General features: G+C 37.5%; 3 protein-coding genes across 7 annotated transcripts in view; 1 reads left to right on the top strand and 2 right to left on the bottom strand.

The window, feature by feature from the left end:
- Positions 1 to 916: 916 nt before the first annotated feature.
- Positions 917 to 4,617, bottom strand: cenpn (centromere protein N; the record flags this gene model as incomplete). Its single annotated transcript, XM_079246018.1, has 10 exons — positions 917 to 1,038; positions 1,574 to 1,697; positions 1,839 to 1,948; positions 2,096 to 2,150; positions 2,293 to 2,394; positions 2,514 to 2,687; positions 2,788 to 2,861; positions 3,275 to 3,334; positions 4,254 to 4,299; positions 4,447 to 4,617. 10 exons carry the CDS (start codon positions 4,615 to 4,617, stop codon positions 917 to 919), a joined length of 1,038 nt encoding a protein of 345 aa, XP_079102144.1.
- A 1,816-nt stretch (positions 4,618 to 6,433) lies between these two features.
- cmc2 (C-x(9)-C motif containing 2) lies at positions 6,434 to 9,585 on the top strand. 5 transcript variants are annotated; one of them, XM_079245876.1, is made up of 5 exons: positions 6,434 to 6,481; positions 6,898 to 6,965; positions 7,336 to 7,406; positions 7,493 to 7,564; positions 7,660 to 9,585. In XM_079245876.1, exons 2-5 carry the CDS (start codon positions 6,929 to 6,931, stop codon positions 7,741 to 7,743), a joined length of 264 nt encoding a protein of 87 aa, XP_079102002.1. In that variant the 5' UTR covers positions 6,434 to 6,481; positions 6,898 to 6,928; the 3' UTR covers positions 7,744 to 9,585. The 5 variants fall into 5 exon arrangements, with proteins under 5 accessions (XP_079102002.1, XP_079102005.1, XP_079102001.1 ...); XM_079245875.1 differs by having other exon boundaries at positions 6,441 to 6,698; XM_079245879.1 differs by lacking the exon at positions 6,898 to 6,965 and having other exon boundaries at positions 6,436 to 6,481; positions 7,301 to 7,406.
- Positions 9,586 to 11,751: 2,166 nt separating this feature from the next.
- The window catches only part of LOC306755728 (chromodomain Y-like protein 2), a gene marked incomplete at its 5' end in the record, with an annotated part of 53,788 nt that continues 42,337 nt past the window's right edge, over positions 11,752 to 23,202 (bottom strand). The window contains 5 exons of the mRNA XM_079240231.1: positions 11,752 to 12,125; positions 12,213 to 12,356; positions 12,520 to 12,730; positions 12,839 to 13,011; positions 21,441 to 21,658. Of these exons, the coding sequence (XP_079096357.1) occupies positions 11,967 to 12,125; positions 12,213 to 12,356; positions 12,520 to 12,730; positions 12,839 to 13,011; positions 21,441 to 21,658 (905 nt within the window). The 3' untranslated portion in view covers positions 11,752 to 11,966. The remainder of the gene's footprint in view (positions 12,126 to 12,212; positions 12,357 to 12,519; positions 12,731 to 12,838; positions 13,012 to 21,440; positions 21,659 to 23,202) is intronic.

Genomic DNA, 23,202 nt, shown 5'->3' with positions numbered 1-23,202 from the left:
ACAGCAATGAGCTACGTCACATCCACAATGACTCACATTTCCGTTTAACAAAATAAACTCACTTTTCTTTCAAGGGTTGCTGATTTTGACAATATTATTTGAACCGTCACCAACGTTAAGTAATATAACCATAACATATAAGAGTGGACCACATTACAAAACAATGAGACAAGCTTACTTACCGATACAAAAACCTACAACAATCAATACAATACGCACGTAGGAGTTTGCCATTTTAGTTTCAGACTTCAGCTGAACAGTAAAGGAACCTTTGTACCCTAGACAGGTGTTTTATTTGAAGATATGCCAAATATTGTTATAAATATTATTAACATTTAATACACTGTTCACTGCATGTATTCATATCATATTGGAAATAATTTTGTTTAACCTTTATTTAAAGTAACAACAAGTTCAATTTCAGTTTAAAATTCTTGATAAAACTATGGAAAGTGAAAATTAGGGAATTTCATAGCTATGAAACATTGTCTCAGTCAGACTGCTGTAGCATTAAAACAGTCCTGATTTAGCCTTATAGAATAATTTTACTCCTTAACTGTTGCTTTTGTACATATGCATCTTTGTATGTGTCATGAACATCATTGTGACATGTCAAATATTTTAAACATAGTTCTTCAAATATGTAGTTATACAAACATGAGTTAAAATGCAATTTAATCAAAGTGACTTTGTTCAAACTACAGATTTCAAATTATAAATAGCTTGTTTACCTCCAACACACTTCACTTTAATAAGCAGTGGACATCCTTAATGGTTTCTGAAATGAATGAACCATCAAGTGTTGCAACTACAAAGCGACCCGTGGCAGAAAGGTAAGACCAATCCACTGATGGAATGAGCCCAGCGTGAAAATGACTGGCCCCATTTAAAGTCATTTACGTCGTGGGACAGTCAATCAGTTCTGTGTTTGGTGCATCTGTGAGGAGGAAGCAGGAGCATTGTCTTTAATGACAAAATTATTCCTTCCTTTTAGGGGAATGGATGACAGGAGGGGTGTGACAGGTGTTGAAGCAATTCCTGGCAAAAAGAAAAACACATAAATGGGTTTTAAACGTTAGGAAAATTTATAAAATATTATTTGATATGGTAACATAGTATGGATAACAGAATATGAGGCAGACATTCGCCTTGTCTTCATCAAAAACATCCCCCTTCAGTTTCTTTTAATCCACATGCTAAATGAATATTTATGTCCAAGAGGAAGAAGCAAAGCAACTACAAAACAAACAAATAATTAAACTGAAAAAAAATATTCTTGGGACTTAGTTGGTTAAAAGTTAAAAAAAAATGTTCAGTAGCATAATGCTGAAAAAAATTAAAACAAGATTGCACTATGTCATGAATCAGATAAAATTAATTATACATTCAGTGTATAATATTGTTGATTCCACTTGAGGGGTGGTGTGTGCCCCCATGTGGGCATTTGTGGAGTTACCCTTATAAAGAAACATTTCATGCTGGTTATTGATTGTACAAAGCAACAGTAACACTGTCACCTTTAAAAAATGAATGAACATTTTCTTTCCTGAATGTGACGAGCAGATTCTGTTACCTGAGGATGCGCAGCTTCTGAGTGACTCCAGGAGATTGGTGCTTGAAAATTTAACAACACACCTGAATGGCTCCTCTTGCTCTGTCATGGTCTTATTAGTGGGGTCTCTGAACTTTGTTTCCAACTGTGAAAAGATTAATGTGAATGTTAATCTGGCGACTAGACGGTCACCAACTGTCAGCAACATCTTTGAAACAGTGACAACTATTTTAAATTCAGTATTCAACTATTTGTTTTCTTTTTTGCTTCTATTTAGTCAGGGTACCTTGTAAATGGCAGACTGTAGCTGAGGTAACATCCCATCACCAAATGCCTCACCAGCCAACTGATGTCTGTTTGCTGCTGCGTCTGCTTGTTCTTTTTCTATGTGCACGTCTGTCCACACAAATAAAGCCGAGAATACAAAATCAAAATGCAGTTATTGAAATACACACCAATTCAAATTATAACATGGGAAAATACAAAGTACACAATAATATTCATAAACAGGGAAATAAAGATTAAAACATTTACAGAACATACTTGAGACAGTTTGATTCTTCTCTGTAAGTGGGTGGGGATACTTTGTTGGAAACACCTAAAGATAATGACAAACCAAATTGGAAAAAAGCCTTTTTGGTAACAATAAACTGGGCTTTAAATTTCAGTATCAAAACTATATTATAAGTGAAGACACCTAACTTAAACGATAAGTCTGTAATGTAGTCACAGAGGCTTACTTGCTGGTAATGCTTCATCAGCAGGTCTCTGATCGAAGTTAGCTTTCGCCCACTGAGGTTAGCATCCTTAATTGCTTGATGTCTGGTGGAAAGGGTCAAGACCTGCAACAAATTCTAACCTCTTAGAGGATGGAAAGATGCATACAAAAAAAACCAAAACAACAACAACAACAGCGACTGCGCAACTATGGAATAGAGGAAATACAGGACTAAATGCTCACCTGGGATACCAGAGGTTTTAGCTTTGATCTCAGGCCACTCACAAAGACATAAGGGGTCTGAAGATAATGAACAACATAAGTTGGTTTCAGGTGGTTTGGCCGAGAGAAACTGTCACCCCATGCGATTCTAATCCATACAGCTTCATCCGTGTGCTTCTTTATTTTCACTGACACCTTTAATACAGAAAAATGGATGATGTCAGACACACACACACACACACAGGTCATTGAAATTACATTTAAAGTGATTGAGGAGATAAAATGTCAGACTCACGTGTCTTATAAGTTCACTGAGGTGGGATTTAAAGAGTTCCTTGAAATGTGTCAGGTCTATAGAGTGAGCATCATCTGGAAAACAGAAAAAGTTGAACTCATGTTAAATCTCAGCTAAGCATTGCAAAAAGGTTTGGTCTCAATTTCCTTTGAAAATCAATATGTATTCACCCAAGTACTATACATAATTGATTATTGCATAATCTAGCCTTGGACACAAACAAAATAAAATAATCAAGGGTTATTATAATTAAATACATTCTTTTAAAAATCATACAAAAAAATTACTAGAAATTTAGTGTAAATGAGTTCCTAAAATAACAACACAGTTTTACCACTGCTTTAAAAAAAATAATTCAGACTCCTTCATATTACTTTATACATCCAAGAAAATTTGGTCTTTCATTAAAAAAAACAACAAAAAAACTGCTTTACATTCTCTGTCTTTAATGGTACAAGAAGTTTATGAATGAAATTATGTGACATACCCTCAGGGTCCATGAGCTGAAAGGTGTACCACATCCCATGATTTGGATTCTCAATGACATCTGAGACAACAATACCAATGCGACATTAGAAGTATCACTGGACCCCTGGCTTCAAAAAGACTGACAATGTTTTCTGTTGGTACTTTTCTATTACTATGGATCTATTTTTATATTACTAGTGTGCTGGAAGATACAATGCTGCAAGTCTTTTTATTTTTGGTTGTCCTGTTTCACTGCATAATCTAAATCCAGTCACTGTGACTTTTGTGTGACACAGCTGCCTAGTTTATTGGCTGTATTAGGAAAACCCAAAAGAAAACAAGAAATAGAAAACTCAATAACAAAGCAATGCAAGCTAGCACTATGCCAATTATATCCTTGGTTTAAACTCTCCTGTTTCTTTTACCAGACTCAAATCTCTGCTCCATGCTCAAGTTTTTTTTTTTTCTTTAAAAAAAAAAAAAATAAAATTATTACATAACAGAATTAAATGCCAAAACCTACCTCTTGGGTCAGCTATGGGAAATAAGTAACATGGCATTCACCTGTTAAAGTGGTGTCCTACCTGGTTTGCATAAAAGAAAACCAGCTGTGTGTAATGTTACTGGAGTGTTTCGCTCACTCTGATATCCTAAAATACTCTCATCCAGAACCACTGACATTTTGAAACACGTGAGGTTACTTATCTCTGTAAAGCCAAGTAACAGCCTAGCTGCGAACGCTTAGGTTGTTGCTATGGGGACTGATTCAGGTGGGTTGGCTGGTCACAGCACAGTAATATTTTTCTACAGTCTGAACAAAGCATTTGCCCCTTTAATGTTATCCATTTATTCGAACAATACAGCATTAGCTGTTGTTTAGAGCTGATCAGAATGTTTTTATTGAAATGCAGAATTTTGCAATTAAAAATTTAAACACTGGCTTTAGTTTTTAGAAACGTAAACAAATAAAACACCGCAGATTATGAACCAATACTCACATATCATCTCGAGTTCTGCGATGTGCTTTACTGTCAGTCCATTTTCCTGTGATAAAAAATGTAGTTAAAATGGAATGTGTGTGTGTGTGTGTATATATATATATATATATATATATATATATATATATATATATATATATATATATATATATATATATATATATGTTTTTTTTTTAACAAATGCACCACATACCTCGCAATCATCAAGTAGTTTTTGGGTTAAGGCCCATTTTGACTGAGTAAAATCCATGGATCGCCTTTGTGCTGCCGTCAGACGGCCCCACTTGTCCAGCGTTGTTTTTAGTATTTGAATCGGTATCCGTCGCACGAGTCGTTGCAATAAGACTTTCGTAGAGTCATCCATTCTTTCACGCTTAATAATTTAAATGTAGTTGTTGAATATCGTAAGCTTTCTAATAATGCTGAACTGTAAACTTCTTGTCGTTTGCACGGAAACAATCCCAACTCACAAATTCTAAACAAACCGCCTGCTACTGGCAAGATGAATCAACCAATCAGATATTCGCAAAAAACTTTCTGCTCTTTCTTTATCGCCCTCTACTGGACCGGAGTCATATTGTGTTATTAGCTGGCAATGAGGTGATGCATTTGCTAGCGTTTCTCTATTTGTTAGCAACTTTACTTTTAAGAACTTTATGGCAGAAATTTGTATGTTATTTCCTTCATCCGACTTAAATTCCATTCAATTTTGAGAGTAACATGGAAGGGAATACCATAATAAATGTGAACAAATTTTAGTTGTAGGTCTTGAGTCTAACTCTGTGATCATCAATACAGGCGTCAATCATCGATTTTGGTCCTTGTCTCAATAAAAATAAAATTGTAATTTAGGCTTTTTCCAAAATGTTATGCCTACAGGCCAAGTTTTTTTTTTGTTTTTTTTTTTTTTAAATAGAACAGTAGTCGCAGAGTTCAATTAGGTCATCAACACTGCCACAAAAACTGTCTGCATTCCCACCAAATGCACCTGGTTCCAGCAGACACACTTTGTGGTCTTTGAAGGGGCATCTTGAAAACAGCACAAGTGGTCACATGTGGGGCACAAAGCAAACACAAGTCATCAAGAGTTTAGAGAGTGCTATGATGCAGACAGAAGATGTGCACCTGCAGACACAGAAATCTGCAATGGTAAATGGTAAATGGACTTGTACTTCTATAGCGCTTTTCTAGTCATACAGACCACTCAAAGCGCTTTACACTACTTGTCACATTCACCCATTCACACACACACACACACACACACTCACTCAACACACTCATACCCCGATAGGCACATCGGGGGGCAGTTTGGGGTTCAGTGTCTTGCCCTAGGACACTTTGGCATTTCAGGGGAAGCCTGGAATTGATCCTCCAACTTACCAGTTGAAGGACAACTGCTCTTCCTCCTGAGCTACAGCCGCCCCAATGGAAGGAAATAATCTATTGGTCTGATAGTAAGGGGTCTATGACAACATAGCAAATATTACATTTTGTACAGTAGGCCTTTGATTTGACATCCCAAGATCCCTTCATTGAAATCTAGAGACACTGCTGCAATAAGGGGGAATGCGTGTGTCAGTCACTTCCCAAATCAATTTTAATAAACTGCAGTTGTATATTACTTTTATTGTCAAATTAGACAACCCGGAGTTCTTTTACACTTCATTCAACATTGACTCGATTCACAGCAATGGCCTGGCGCGCTGTCCAGGGTGTACCCTGCCACTCGCCCAAAGACTGCTGGGATTAAGTTGTCAGTATAACGAATGAATAAACGAATCAGTATCTCTTAAATGCTTTTATTTGTCACATTCATTTTAATATGGATACATCAGAGTCATTTTGAACATACATTTGGTAATGTGACTATTTGGACATTCTAAATAGATATGTAGTTTTAAAAAATGTTGTCGGCACTTACTGTGAGGGAATTTTTGTGTGATGGTAGAAAATAATGGCATGTAAGCGTTAAAGGGGTAAATAAAAACAACACATGGAACTGAACCAGTAAACGAAGACGGATATACCTGGTGGGTAACTATCTCACATTTCCTATGGACTTCCGCGTTCATAACGTCCGCCTCTTTCCCAAACAAAGCACAGTATTGGAGAATTAAATTAAAACTCTTGCATTGATTGGCTGGTTCTGGGGTCACTCAAATTGCTGTCTTCAAAAGTTACGAAAGCGTTCTCACAGGCAGCATGTCCTTTAAGTTCCTGATGTTCATGTAGGTTATATTTGTGTTGAAAATACACCTGTGGATTATGTGAAAATTAATAGGGCTTTATAATAACGTGTATAGTTATAGTCTTACATAAGTATTTCCAGCGTGGTTAAGGAAATCTCTTTGTACTTAGTTGCATTAGCTGAGGGCTAGCGGTTAGCTAGCTTGACATTTCACCGGTGATCGTTGAAAAACCTCTCAGATGACATTTTAGCCATAGGTAAGTTAATGCATTCACCTGCCACAGAATAGCTTATAGCAACCTAGGGGATGTCTAGTATGTTAAATAGCAGTCTAAGTTAGTGGGTACGGAACGTGATCAAGTTTCATGTTATCATGAATTTCGAAGATTCTAAAAGTAGGCGAGTTTTCCCACGATTATACAAGTTGTCAGTGTTTTTCCTCTTCTGTGTCTGCAGGTAAGTGCCGACTGGAAACTCCACCATCACAATGACACATCAGGATGGGGAGGGATGGGGCGGCATTAGTATCCTTTATAAACCTCTAACACTAATTTGTTAGGGGGATAAAATTAAAAAAAAAAAAAAAGGAATCGACCTGTTGGAATTAGTGAGACAGACGCTGTTGTGTGTATAAGTGATTTTCAATAAAAATCGTATTAGTTAAAAGAAGGGAGGAAAAAACGTTCAATGCTGACATACTGTACACAAAGTAGTGCTAAAATGGTTGTGGTGATTTATTGATTTGATTTGATCAATAATTAGAAAGATTTATTGTCACTACACTTTGAGGTTGTACAGGTAATTTGGAGACATATTCATTCTCTGTGCTTTTCTCTGTCACTTTTCAATATTGTTGCAGTGGTTAAATAAGCCTTTAACTCATAATGCACCCGGATCTGTCACCTCACCTGCACACTGATGAGTGTAATGAACTTATAACCCTGTTACAGCAGTGCCACAAAGAGGTATGTTGCTTTCCACAGTCCTTTGTCACAGTGTTTCACATGCACAAATAACTTAACCATATAATCTTCTTGCACATCCTGATCAGCACAATTTCCTGAAGTTCTTTGGCACATGTAATGATGTGGACCGTGCTATGCGCCAGTGTCTGAAGAAAGAGGTAAATTTCTGCCTTAAAAAAAGACTGTTAACTTTTTTTATTTTTTAATTTAAAATTTTTTTTCAATGTTTTCTCTTTTTCCTACTATTTAATAGAGGCTGGAGAAGCGGGAACGTAGCAAGCAGCATGCACAAGAGATGAAAAAAAGACTGAAAGATGGACCCAAGGAGCATGTCTGAAGAGCATGTTGTCATTGCCACTGGCTCTGCAAGTTATTTATGTTGAGCTATTGGGAAACTGAATTGAGCCTGAGACTGTTTTTAAAAAAGTTTTCAAACCCAATTTTCTCTGAAGACAGAGGAATATGTGCAACTTGCTTTGTAAATTGGTAGTGTGGTTTATTTCAGAATTTGAAGGTCTAAGCATCATGAGTGAGTGCACATAACAGGGTACAACACAGGTGAAGTAATGTTTTCATTACTGTTCGTTGGTTTCCCAGTCTAACAGCAGAGCCCAAAACCAGTGGCAAAAGAAGAACCCATTTTTGTTTTTATGTGGATCTAGCTTGATCTATAAAAGCTTTCAGACATTTTCATTGGTTTGGTTACAGATTTTGAAATGATTGATAAGTGGGGCCATTGCTTTCTTTCATTACCCTTATAGTTACGGTTCCTTTGATGGCTGGGGTAAAGTTTTCTTAAATATTGAGATCACATCGCAGTAATGGCAGGCCTGATAAAGCATTCTCTCATTTTTTCTGGGTCATATTTGAAGCTTATAGTGTTACTGAAACATTAAGGTTGTCCAAGAAAAAAGAAAAAAAAGGAAACGGGGACAGTTACTCAGTCAACATACACCCACGAGTGTTGAATGAGGAATCATATTGATTCATGGTTAATTCTCTTCAAATTAAGCAAAACTATCTCTTAAATCTCCTTATCCATTTTTCCTTTGATTTAGCATAAAAACATGAATATTTAAATCGGTTTATTTATTTGTGTCTCTCTAGTTGTGGTGAATAATTCCCTATTAAAGTAAGATTCAAAACTGAGTAAAGGCTTGATGAATCACAAATTAGATAATGTGTGACAAAAACTATAAAGAGGCACTGAAAGTGTGTGATGGGGTGTTTAAGCCTCATCAGTCTGGCAGAGGAAGACTCAATGCTGTTCAAACTACAAAGTTTGCTGCAGATGTTAAACTAAAGGATTGACATGCAGGAAACAATTATTCTTACCTTAAAACGGAGAAATGGGAAAGTGGGAGGTAACATGTCGGGTTGTTAACATTGTGTTTAATGAGTGTATAGAAAATATCTCCAATACAGACTGATAAATTGTTAAATATAAAAAATAGATGAAAAGTTCAAATCAGTTTGGTAATAAAGCAGGACTTGCAACTATTTCATTTATAAGGATGTTTCTTTTAAAAACATGGTGACAAACTCATGTAGCTTTCCTAAAAAAAAATAAAGCTGGGTAAAAACCTAAGGGAATAATCAAACAAACCCAGTTTGAAAGATGGAAGAGAAACCGGCAGCTATCTCGGTGTTTTTCAGTTTGTAGAGATTTATCGTATTGGGATATGGTTATAGAACCGCAGTCGGTTTTACATGAGGTAATGAAGCCTAAGTGTTGGGCTGCAAGAAGTATGGTACACAGATATACGAGAAACACCCCCCATGGTCCCAAAATGAACAGAAGTGTCGCAAAGCAGTGGACCGGGAAGATTACAGTTTGCTTTCATGGAAAGTTAATAAGTTTTAAGTAGGTCATTGTGTGAAAAGATGTATCTACATTCCAGAACAGAAAGTGACAGTAATGCACCAATAAGCTAAATCCTTAATACTTATAATAAAAACTAAAAGCAATGGCATGCTTGGGCTGTGAAAAAACAATGAAAAAAAAACTGAAAGATCAGTTTAAGAATCTCTCTTTTTCTACCCATCACAACCTAAAGATAAATCTTTGACAGACATTTAAATGTTAAGGCCTTAATGTTTTGCTTTGAGACAATGTGTGAGGAAGAAAATGAATAAAGGAACACAAGACATGGTGGTGAAAAATAAACGATTGGTCCAGGAGTACTTGTCATTTAAAAGAATAAAAGAAAAAATAGTTTGAGTTATTACTGAAACTTGAATCACTTCAGACACACACTGCAATGAGAGTTTGAATATAAAGTTTAGAAAACAAACAAAACATCAACAGTATTTTTTTTTTGTTTAATCCAACGTGATATATTTCACACAACAAAAATAAATAAATGAATAAATACATAAAGCCCCCTGTCTCGGGACGATCAGTGTGACTAACACTCAGCAGACCTGAGCGATTTGCATTCATTGATGCTGTACAGTAGTCACATCACACATGTCCTTCTCCCTTCATCTCTGGGCTCTGGAGCAAAGCAGGAACTGAGAAAATTAACTGTTGTTTACAGTCAGTGGAGCAGTCAAAAATAGTGAATGCTGGGACATCACAGAAAAATGTAAAACAAAAAACATCTGCTTTTCATCAAGACATGTAAAAAAGTTTGTTCACACACCTGAAACATCACAGTTAAGATTGTGCCACCAGAATCTCCATATTGTGGCAATTCTTAAGCTGGGATAAATCTTAAGTCAGTTTATCATTTTATCATTCAATCCTATGGAATCTAACTTTAATCCAATTAAAAGCTGAAAATGACAAAAAGACAAAGGGTTCATTATACCATTAATTCTTTCAGTAATCTATCACCTTCTTATAACAATGGCCTGAGTCCCTTTTTTCAAGTTTTTCTTAAAACACCACACAAAACTGACCCGGATATTTAAAATAATTCAGTCTTTTGTTTTTTAGTAAAACTTGAAAAAGATGACTTGAACCAGAATTTCAAAAGGACGACAATGATTTATAAGCAACAACATGGTGCAATTACAGACTCGTGTCTTTCACACACAAAAAAATTCAGTTTTTTCAACCCCTTCATACCCATAAAGCTCAGCAAAACCAATATAGATGAAAATTTCCTGACTTTGATCATTTACATGTCATAATATTAAAAGGGTAAACGTCCAAATAAGAAAAGTCACTGTAATTATGAGTTTTCTTCATGAACCCAGTTACCCATGAGAAATTTTTAAAGGGATCATTTATAAAGACGGATGAAAAGTTTTGTGGGTGCCTGTGAAGCAAAAATAAGCCACGTAGCACTGCACAATCAAATGGTTATCTGAAATAAATACAAAAATAAACTGCAACATTTCTGACAATACTTACAATGCTGGTACAAAACCTACCCTGCAGCACAAGGTTTTCACACAGGCAACACATTTATAAAGTATATTTACATGCAATTAATTGCAGAGAGCAAATCAACATTATACATATATTTAAATAGAATTCTTCACTGTAAAATGGACGAGTTTTACAAAACAATTTCCACAGACCGACATACATTTACAGTTTGGTAAAACAAAATAGATCCCTAAATATAGTACACATTGCAAAATAGAAACTTTAATGAAATCTTGAATTATTACATGCAGATAAAGGACAAGTTTGACTTGGGCAACATTAATTTTAATTTTCCGTGTTTTTCACTGAGTAACATCATCATCATCATCTTATTCTTATGTGTCTGACTTCAGCAATAATATTAGAGACTCCCCCCTCTATTTTTCTTTCTGCAAAAATACTACAGGTAGTTTTTATTTGGATGATGTTTAATGGATTTTTCATTAGAAAGATGACCATGACAACAATAATTAAGTAAGTGAAAAAAGAAAAAAAAAAAATCTTTTTTGTGTATTTAAGACGTGGTAAGAGGAAGGAGTTTGCAAAAAAAAAAAAAAAAGTATCTTTTCTTTGATATATCAAAGTTTTGCAGTGTGAATAATAACCTAAAAGCAGTCATTGATACTGATTCACTTTTGTCTATGAGCCTCTGAGGATGTTTGTTTTCAGGTCATACGTAAGGGAAGGAATGTCCATGAGCGAAAAAATGGTTTTTCACGCAAAACTTTGGTTTACACTTCAGCTGCAGACAATAAGGAACTAAAATAAAATTAGGAAAAATTCTCTTATGTACATGAAGAAATTCATTTTCACACCTAAAATAAATATATATTGATATATATTATAGTTTCATCATGTGCAGTCTGACATACATTAATTGCTTACATCCTGATGATGGTACACAAAGACTCCCTGCTCTGAAGCAATGCACATCCGGCCCTTTGCTGTTTGACTGAAAGTACAGGGTTAATTCTGAAAAGTCTCACGAAAAGATGCTTTACAAAAAGATAATCAGAAAGGAGTTTACCCTGTTCTTAGATATGTAAGCAAACAGAGCTCCAGAAAATCCTCCTAGCTGATGGATGGAAACAAAAGCCCTCAGTGCAGTTTTTGATTATGCTGCTGTTGTCCTGGATGTCCCTCTTCAGGCAGCCTGTGACACACACGCCAGCCATGTGGGGTTACTTTTCGTGCGTTTTATTCTGCAGATAACTGAAGAGTGCCTCCAGTCCTTTAGTTGAACACCACAGCTGTTTCAGCATCTGACACTCTTTCTCATTTACTTCTTCCAGGACAGGCATGAGGATGCTCCTCACCAAGCACTTGGATTCTTCTAAAACCTTTTGAACACACGCACACACACATCAATAAATGAAAAACTCATTTGGGTAGAGCCAACTGATAGTTTTGTCCAGATCAGCACCTACCACTGCATTGCATGACGCCATTTCCTTCACACGCAGCATCACTTCTTGGTTAAATGTAGTTGGCCAGAAGACCTGCGACACCAGACCTCGACTGCAAGCTTCTTGTGCTGTGAGTTTTCTTCCACAGAACAGCATTTCATTAGCCTGCATTTTAGGGAAAAATAGTTTGTCATGCATACGTAATTTTTGTTTAGTAAACACCAGTGTCTGGGTGGTTTTTTTTTTTTTATTTTTTATTTTTTTAAAAAAGGAATCAAATAAATTCACTGGACTTTTAAAAAAAAAAAAAAGCCCTTCAGGGACTTACCAGAGCAACACCCAGGATCTGTGGGAAAGTGTACGAGGAACATCCAGACGGGGTGAGGTGGAGGCCTGCGCATGGTGTTTGGAACCAGGCTCTTTCACTTGCCCACACCACATCACACAGTGGTAAGATGGATGCCCCCAAGCCCAGGGCAGGCCCATTTATTGCCACCACAATGGGTTTCTTGAAGTGAATGAATGCCAAAACAAAGTCTCTAAAGGGGTCACAGAAAGATCAGAGCAGAAAGATCAGGGCAGACTGTCTAGAAAAATAGCATGTGATAAAAATGGTCAGGTTCTATAGTGGACAGATTTCCCCCTACCGTACAGCCTCTGCGATGCGACTGCTCTCTTTTCTGCGGTCAGTAGATAGACGCCCTATTAGGTAAGAGGGCTCCAGGCCGCTGCAGAAGACAGTCCCCACAGAACTGAGCAGCAGTAATTTACTATCATCTGCGGCTGCATTGCCCAAAGCTCGACAAACTTCCTTCATGATCTGTGGAGAACAATGCAGAGATGTGTATTACCTCCCTGATTTCAGAGAGAATGCTCAACTCATGACTTACTATGTTCAGATTCATGTTGGTTATACTAGTTTGCTGCTTGGATTGGCAAAGGCTGATTTAATGGTCAACATAAACTGCCAGCAACTTCAGAGATGGGGTACTAAAGGCTGTAGTCAAGTCAGCCCATGCCAGTAAGTGATCTCAGTCTGCAGCTTGAGAAATTGCAGTGTTTGTCGAAATGTTTTATTCAGAACCACAAATAAGACAAATGAATAAAACTTTGCCTCTCAAGGGTATTATTCCTCAAACAGTGACTGTACAGTAAGTTGAACAGAAACATCTTTTCACTACTTAAGTGAAAATGAGCTGCCAAAAAATGAGAACACAAAGTTTTTTTTTCTTTAGGAGAAGTAACCACTGGAAATACTTAATCTAAAGTTCCCAGTATATTTGTGGCAGGAAAACCTGTAGCCAGCCAGGACGTTGATGTACTATGACAGAAGTGGTAAGCGGTTGGTACAGCCAGAAGACAGCACTGCTTTTTTTGTTTTTACTCTTTTTTTATTTGTTTGTTTTGAAACATAATTTGATGATGACGCTGCTTAAGTGAAAGATCAACCAATTCCAACCAGTATGTCTTGATTCAAGACCATTGCTTATCACATCAAGACAGCGCTACATCACTACATCAAGAAGAATTTATTAACTGCCACAACTTGCCACTGCCACTGGCACAACTTGACAACATTTGAGAATGGATTGACAGCACTAGTCCTCCCCTTGGCAGCACATTAACTGTTATTCCTCCTGTGGTGCTCTGTGATCGATTGCTTTTTCAAAGTGGAAATCACTGTTATGTCACTTGTGAGACAAATTGTTGAGTGGTTGGACTAGAAAGTTAGGCTCAGGCGAGGCGCACAGTCTTATCTTACCTGACAGACAAGGAAATACAGGAAAGATTTAGGTTCCTTGGTGTAGGGTTGACATTGCTATATATTTAACATTAAAACAAATGGTCTCACAATTTTCACCCATGACGACTCCACTTTGGAAGGTGAATTAAACTTGAAAGCAAAGACTTTGCTTCTAGCTTTATGATGTCAGTCTGGGTACAAGGAGAGTGGGAGTGGATGTTTACATGTCAACTTGCTGAGCAGCTCGCTCCCTTGACAGCCTGCTAGCTAGCATTTTCTGACTTAACTATGCTGACAGCACCAGCTCACCCACACACTTTAAATCTCAAAATAAAATAAAATGTATACATTTTTTTGCACAATTTATAAGAGAAAAACAAACAAAAAAACCCAAAATGCCATCTTTAAAAAATGTTTAACATTGATCAAGCCTCAGTTGAGTACATTGCAGGTAAACATTTCGACAAATGGGATCTATTCAGTACGTCTATGAAGACAGACAAGTTCCATGCCAGTTAAAGACAGAAATGCTGCGTTAGACATAAAAAGGCGAGTGTTTGGCCTTTGTCTCATGTGCTGAGGATGGAAGAGGTAGCCAACACAGTCAGATCTGATAAGAAATTGTGTGAAAGGCCCAGCCCCCACCCACATCACAACATCACTGTCTACAGTCAATCAGCACACACTGTTTCTGCATTTTAATCAGATTATCACCCTTGACCCATATTAACCATTCAACCTCAAAGTGAACTTAATTCTCTATTTCTGACCAAGCACATAATCTGTCCCCAGTTTTGAGTGGATGTGCATTCTGTGCGTGTGTGTGTGTGCTTGTGGTACTTATTCTGAGGGACAAATCTTTTCACACGTTCACATTATAATGACCTCTCTCCCTCTGGAGTACCAGAAGCAGGTTATCCAAATGCTGATTTAATAAACTGATCAATCTATCTTAGAGATGTAAAAGTAATATTAAGAGATATGATAAGTCTGGTAGCATAATTTGATTCGGTGTAATGTCCCCTGGAGAGATGGAATATGTGTGTTAGAGCACATTTTGACAGATATGCAAAACAGACAGAAAGAAGGTCTAAGGCATTCGTAGGCCAACCAAAAGATGTAATCCTTCCAGTGTCTCCTGGGTCTTCGCTGGGGTCTCCTCCTTGAGGAACAGCCCAGTAACACCTCACTAGGGAGGCATCCAGGAGGCATCCTGACCAGATGCCTGAGCCACCTCATCTGCATCTCAATGGGTATGGTTACATGATGTTTTTTTTAAATTCAGAATTAATAATTTGAAAGTAAATCATTTGGAATTAATGTATACTCTTACGAGTTTACATAAAAATAATAATTCCAAATGGAGGTTTACATGAAACACGTCCTCACTCAATACCGTTTAAAACGGCAGATAGGGAAGGGTTCTGATTGGACGGAGGGTACACGTGATGTCTGACATGTACCCTCTGTCCAATCAGAAATAAATAAAGTTCTTCCTGCTTCTCGTCTTTTCAGTCGGAACTTGTAAAAACTAAATAATCAGTACAGGTTTCACCGCTATATTGATTATAATTTTTAAGTAGCAGCTTGACACGAGCATACTACATCACTTTTTGCAGCAACTTAGAAGGAGAAAAAAGATAGATCACAGAACACTGGAGGTAAAACAACGCGTGTCATCGGGATAGGACTAGGTAACGAGCATGCGCAGAATGACCGGAATTAACTTAGAGCGGAATGAAGGTTTACATGATAGAGGAATTAAATAGTTCGGATTTAAAATGCAAATAAACCAATTACTTTAAATCAGAATTAAACAGAATTAAAACTCCCATGTAAACGTAGCAATTGTGGAGGAGTGGCGGCTCTACTTTATGCCCCTAAAACTCATTTTAGCCGCCTACATTTGCAATATCGTTTTTTTTGTCACTACCCACAGCTCGTAACCATAGGTAAGGGCAGGAATGTAGATCAGACAACTATGACCTTACATGATATTACAGCAACAGTTCCGGCTGGCCACATCAACAATAGAGGCACAAAACATTGTCCATTTGTAATCAATATCCCCTGACTTGCTCTCAAAATGGCTGACATTGAGCGTCCAAAATATGTGGCCAAAGGTCCGATGATACAACTGAAAAGTTGATCATCGGGCTGCGGCCAACTGCGTCCTAGTGCCAAGTGTACATGTGGATGCTCTTATGCTTAAACATGGACAATCCATGACAAGCACAGTAGTCCAATAGCAAAACACACCCCAGGTTCAGATTAGGAGGGTCATTCTTCCCTGTCATGTCCCCTGAGGTCTCAATGTCACAGTGTCCATGTGAACATTGAAGTCTCTCATCAGAACAAGGAACTCCCCAGAGGGAGTGCTTTGCAACAATGCATCCAAGCACTCCAAAACAGGTGGGTACTCCAAACTGCTGTTTGGTGCACAAACAACAGACAGGAAGTGGGTCCAACCATATATAGACAGAACTGCTCAAACTAGGACACCAGATCACACGCCTTCCCCATCAGAGAGGTGACATTTCACGTCCCTAAAGGTAGGTTCTGCAGTCGGGGATCAGACTGCCTGGCCCCCACTTTCGGCTGCAGCCGAGCTGCACCCAACCCCTATGGTTCCTTTTGTGGCTGATGGGTCGACAGGAGGGGGCAATGTTTTACCATCCTCTCTACTGTTTAGAATCCTCTCTTCTTTTTACACATCATAGTCTTTAGACACCTGGAAATGGAGGAGAGAAGCTGCTGAGTCTAGAGAGAAGCAAAAGCTGTTTTAAAAAATTAATACCTTCTCTGAATTGATAGTGTCTTTCCAAATTTCACAGGCACTAATGTACCCCCATACCACCACTGATGAAGACTTTTGAATTGAGCACTGATAAGGTTCTGTCTTTAATAGTAGATGTCCATGATTTCCAAAATGGGCTATGCTGTGGCATAGTGGTTAGCACTGTGGCCTCACAGCAAGAATGTCACTGGTTTGACCGTCGACTGGGGGGAGGTTTGAAGAATGGCTTTCCTTGTGGAGTTTGCATGCTCTCCCCATATATGCATGGGTTATTGCCGGGTACTCCGGCTTCCTCCCACCCACACAACATGCATGTTAGGCTAATTGCTATGGTTAATCACAAGCAAGATGCTTTGGCTATACTTTGATTTCATCTGCATCAGTAAACACATTCCCACATAATACCACCAGTCATGACTTCATTATGTGATACCCACATTATGAATCTGTGGCTACACTGTAACATTTCACTTTCACATCTTAGTATCTTGAGGTCACACTAAATGTACTGAATGTACTAAATGTACTCATCAAGCAATGTTATTTGGGGAGCTCAGTGCTTTTTAGACACAGTTTAGTGTTATCAGTACATTTATATATTTAATTCTCTGGCTGTAGGGTTTAGGCTAATTTTAACTACATATGTACAATACGTAATGAAAGAAATAAAAAAATGTGTACTACTGTGTCAGAATTTTGATAGAAAAAAATAATGTAAAAATGACAAAACATATTTGTTTATATAATAAGAAAAAAACTATAGTAAGTTGTAAGGACAGGAGGGCAACAGAAAGAGTACCAGTGGAAAGCTTGGAGGATTTTCACACTTAAAGACATGCTTGAAATAAAATGTACAAGACTATTCCTTCGGACTTTTTTGACCTCAGCCTTTTAGCGAGCACTTCCACAGACTCTTGTTCCAGCAGCATCAAAGACTGAGATACAAATAAGGAGCTACCCGAGCTGTTTGATAAGCCCACAGCTTACGGGCTTATTGCCACACATGAAAGTACACACAAGTGCGCACGCAGTTTAGGCCACTTTAGTGCCTGTGAGGTACAGACTTCCTTCCCACAACAATGTGTCAAGCTCAGAACATCCCTGTGTGGAAGATCTGAGACACAGCTCATCATCTGAGCAGAAGAAAATCCTGGTTATAAATAAATCACAGTGTGTGTGTGTGTGTGTGTGTGTGTGTGTGTGTGTAGAAAACTAACTATACACTGGTATACATCTATAGTTTAATTACATTATATAGTATGTTTTATTCATATGTTCTTTTTGTTGTATTTACGGCAAATTTTGCACAAACCCACAAATCATTAAACATTTTGTTAAATATGTTGCTAGTGTACAAAAGCTATTGGTTAACTATTGAAAGTTGAACTATTTTAACCATCTTGTTGCTGACTAAAGTGTCAAGGTGAATATCCAAACACAGGCTGGTGCATTTCTGAGGAAGGAGTTGGTTCAATAGTTGATCATCACAGTTTGTGATATTTCAAAGATGTCTTACAGACATCAATGAACAAAAAAACTGGTTAAAACAGGTTTCTAGAACAGCCTTCTTCCACCTGCGTAAGATAGCAAAAATTAGGGACATCTTGTCTCAGAAAGATGCAGAAAAATTAGTCCATGCCTTTATTACTTCCAGGCTGGATTACTGCAATTCCTTATTTATGGGTTGTCCCAAATATGCCCTGAAAAGTCTCCAGCTGATCCAAAATGCTGCAGTGAGGGTTCTGATGAGGACTAGCAGGAGAGATCATATTTCACCAGTTTTAGCCTCTCTACACTGGCTTCCTCTTAAATCCAGGATAAAGTTTAAAATTCTTCTCCTCACATTTAAAGCTCCCCATGACCAAGCTCCATTGTACATAAAAGATCTCATAGTTCCATATATTACAAATAGAGCACTTCACTCTCAGACTGCAGGTTTACTTTTGGTTCCCAGAGTCTCAAAGAGTACTATGGAAGGAAGGGCCTTTAGCTATCAAGCTCCTCTCTTATGGAACCAGCTCCCACTGTGGATTTGGGAGGCAGACTCCCTCCACACCTTTAAGATCGAGCTGAAAACCTTCCTTTTTCATGATTCTTATAGTTAGGATATGAGCATCTCCCGAGTTGGAGTCTGCATGTACGGGACCCAACTATCTAGGTTATGCTCATTGCTCTTATAGTTATGGGTAGTCTAGCCATCCATTACTTATGTAGTAATGGAGATGTTACCTCATGCACTAAGAAAGTACCTTGTTCTATTTCTCTAATATATTAATGTATAAATATATGCCAATATTGCTGTCTCTAACTTATTTCTCCCTTTTTCCGCAGGTCTTCCTGAACAAGTGCATTTGTACATTTTGATCTGTCTTTCCTGTCTTCTCCACCCCAACCAGTCGAGGCAGATGGCTGCCCATCCTGAGCTGGGTTCTGCCTGAGGTTTTCTTCCTGTTAAAGGGGAGTTTTTTTCCTTCCCACTGTCGCCGTGTGCGTGCTCAGGACGGGGGATTGGATCGAAGTCATGACTTGATGCAATCAGTTGGTTTCTATTATAGGACATGTATGAATTGGCTTGAAATGATGTGTATGTTGATTCGTGTAAGTAAAGTGCCCTGTGACAACATTGTTGTGAAGTGGTGCTATACAAATAAAGTTGAATTGAATGTTTCAGAGAACCTTTATATGACATTTGGAGCCATAGTTACACATGTTCCACTCATTTAACAATGATCTCTCAAGAACAAAAAAGTTCTAAAGAGAAAAAATAGAACCACAGCTTTCAAACACTCGTAGAATCTTGATATATTTACTAAGGCTGCATGAACACTGGTGTCCTTTGGTCTGCTTCAGTGGTGTAGTTGAGGGTATACACGGGTATACCCACTTCTTTTTCGGTCAGCATTGAGTATACCCACTTTTAAACCCCCTGTGAATCTTCTTTTACAATTAAAAACGTCCCTACACATGTACCTGTGTCAACCAGCAGCTCAGCTAAGGTTTCCTATGCTACACTGGTGCAGTTAGTCATCAGCTGCATTAACTTTAACCTGAACATAGACAAAATAAAGGTATATGTATATATGTCTCTGAGCCCGTCTCTCACTAGTCTGTGTGCCAGTATTGGTTTTGTCATTTCATAACTCTTTCTCCCTGAAACTGAAGAGCAAAAACTATGTGACAATGAGCAAATATACGGATGGATTTTTGGGGTTAACTATATAGCGTGGTCTTACATGTCACCTTTTCTGAAAGAGTTTTTCTACTGCTAATTTTTACTGTTTTTTTCTTTTTTTAAAAAGGGCAAAAAATTAACCCCAGTTACTGAGGGACCACTGCACCACCGGTCTGCTTTTGACTACACCTGGTCCACTTCCATGGATGATATGGTATGTTGAGAAAAGTGTCATCTGCACACTGGTGTGTGAACTCTGCTCTGCTTGAAAACCCAGGGTTTTGTTTGGCTTGCAAGTGAACCCTGGTGCGAGTCACTTACTGTAAGAAAGGAACTTGACTATCCAATGCATCAGAAAGGAAGTGATATGTAGTCGAGCAACATGGTGGGAAACTGCATTTTGTGCAAACAATATTCGGTTTGAACATCCAAGTAACAGAATGCATGAATTTGTTGTTGTGCCATTGTTTAATGCAGTTAACATCTGCTGCCATGACTTTTTTAAAGCTGGACAAACTGAATAAACTGTAAAGTATACACATCATGATGAGTGTTGCAGAGCAACCTTTTTTTATGTTAATTAGTATATTTCTGGGTTGATGGGAGCTGGTAGCTACTAACGCTACCTTCCATGGTGTTTTAACACTGATATCAGGCCCACACTTGTATTGAAAGCTATGTGGCTACTTGTGGTTTCCCAATTGGGCTTCAATCAATCACCAACACTTATAAGGCTGAGAACAATGATAAATATTATTAATTAATCTTTTAATATAGAACAGAAATGAAAACATTCCTCTTCTAATAAAGCTTTGCCACCTGATTGTAATATTTCTTAAAGCCCCCAACATGACTAAGTAAACACACATTTCATACTTTCATTAACTGAAGATGGCTAGCATAAAACTTCATGTTTATCCCTAAAGTCTTGGAGCCAGTGACAATTTGTTGATCATTGTGATAGGTTATATCAAGTCTGACAGCAAATTCTGAAATCTGAGCAGAATATGATATTTGCTGGTTAATGCTGATTTACAGAAAAACACTTAACTGGCAAGTGATAAACAAATCACTGATAAGCCAATGAGAATACACTGTAAAAGCCAGGGAGCACAGCTTGGTGCAGATTATGAATCCTAAATGCCTGTACAATGGGCACTGTTGGTACATCAGACCCAAACAGAAATGCTTCTAAAAATAGTGAGACCTCGCTCACTGTGCACATTGTATTATTTATTAAACAAGAACTATTTGTTGTGTAGGAATGTGGTCTAAGAAAACAAGTTTTTAAGATTTTTTTTGTATTTTGCCTTTTACATATTTCATAAAACAGATAGCTCAGAGGCATCTCTACAAAAGTTACCAAGGAAATGTAACTAGCTTGACCTCAACAAAGCTCTGTGTTAACAAGACAAGGATGATGTAGAAACTAATTTAACAATTTTGGTGTATTCTTACATGCCAGTGAAACAGAAAAGGGCCAAACCAACATAAACTAATGAAAACAAAAGCGGTTTGTGTACATTCTGTCCTCACCTCTGGTGTAAGAGCGTTGTTGTCTGTCGTTTGGCTGGAAAGCAGGACATGTGTGAAGCCTTCCTCTTTCCTGACCACGATGTCCCTGAATCGGCAGTTGCTCTCATTCTGTCGCACGTTGTACCTGAGCCGCTTGTCAAACACGTAACCTTTCTCCTCAGCCAGCTTCCGCTTTACTGAGCTGTGCAGATGCATCTTTCCATTGGCGAGAGGGGAACCTGGCACACATGACGGAAGACAAACCAGATCACTTTGTCTCAAGGACATAATGTAATAATATTGACAGTGAGATAAAACTTTGCCTGATCAATTATTTGCAAATACTTTGGGTAAAAAAGGTTAGTTTTATATAATGAGATGCATAAAAAACAGATTTAAAAAAGTAAGAAGAAACGTCCCTAAGAAAACAGTCAGGACAGATCTGAAATGGCAGCTGTATATATCCTTCAGACATTTGGATGGAACCCAAATTGAACAACTCTGGGGGGAAAAAAAAAGAAAAAAAAATATTGACAGCCTGAGAGCATCTGTGGGGTAAAATATGAAAATAAATCCTCAAATGTAGACACAGAAAGCCTAACACATCTTACTAATGTTCATCAACTGAGTACTCAGCAATGGTCTTCTGTTCTTTGTTAAAAATGTCCATTTTCCCCTTTTCATAATTTGCTGAAATTAATGACAACTATTCTAACCAGGGCAAAGCTTCATCTTTACAAAATGAAGAAAAGTGGAAGCAATTCTTTGGTAGTGTACTGTACAACACACAGGGATCAACTGATAGCGAGATTCAGTGAATTTCAGCTTAATTGATTTAACATTTAAACAATTACACGTACAACGGCTTTCAGATATAAATCTGAATTTTTTCGATCTTATCAAATAGAAAGCCCTTTAATTATATCAGCACAATATCTTATGGCCCTTTATGAATCTTTAACATGATCTTATTAATTTTATACATTGGGCGAAAAGATTTCAGTAAAATCAGCACCTCAGTTGTGGACTTTCAACAGATGTGATGATAAAACTGGAAAAAAAGAAGTTATACAATAAACCAGTCTCTTATCACCTAGACCCACTGCGGGAGTCAACAATAACCTAATTTAGGAGTTTTTTTTTGTTTTGTTTTTTTAACCACAATCTGTGCTGTGAAGCTTTTACAGATAGTATGAATAACAGTGTATCAAAAGTAATGTTTGAAATGTTAGAAAAAAAAGTGACATCCTAAGTGACATCAAGATGAATAATGCAAGAAGGCCCACAAGGTTTTATGAATATATAGCATTAAATATCTCTAATAACAAGGATTAATGAATGGCCTAATCAATAAATAAATAAATTTAAGACAAGAAATAGGTAACAAATATATCATGTCAGAAAATATTTTAGTGTTTCAATTAGAAAGAGAGAGATTAAGTCACATAGTAACAGCAGACGTCACAAAACAGTTAAACCTGCCAGAGCTGGAGGATTTAAAATGTTCATGTTCTATTTTCCATGCAGTCATAAATACCCTATTTTACATATTAATACCTGAAGAAGTCATGCAACTCGACCTTTGGCGCTCTTAAAGTGAAAAACACTATTTTCTGACATTAATATTGATTGAAAATGTTAGATATATGATTTCCTGCCACACACACTTTGGTGATGACATACAGCTACGTTAAAAACTAATGACAAAGCCAGAAGTGATGTTGTAGTGATGGACTCAGACCTGACTTTTAGCAGTCACATTAAGACAGTTGTGAAATCTGCC

Source organism: Telmatherina bonti (genome assembly GCF_933228915.1).
Source record: "Telmatherina bonti genome assembly, chromosome: 1".
NCBI lineage: Eukaryota > Metazoa > Chordata > Actinopteri > Atheriniformes > Telmatherinidae > Telmatherina > Telmatherina bonti.
The sequence above is the reverse complement of the archived record's forward strand: the minus strand, read 5'-3'. Positions and strand labels throughout refer to the sequence as shown.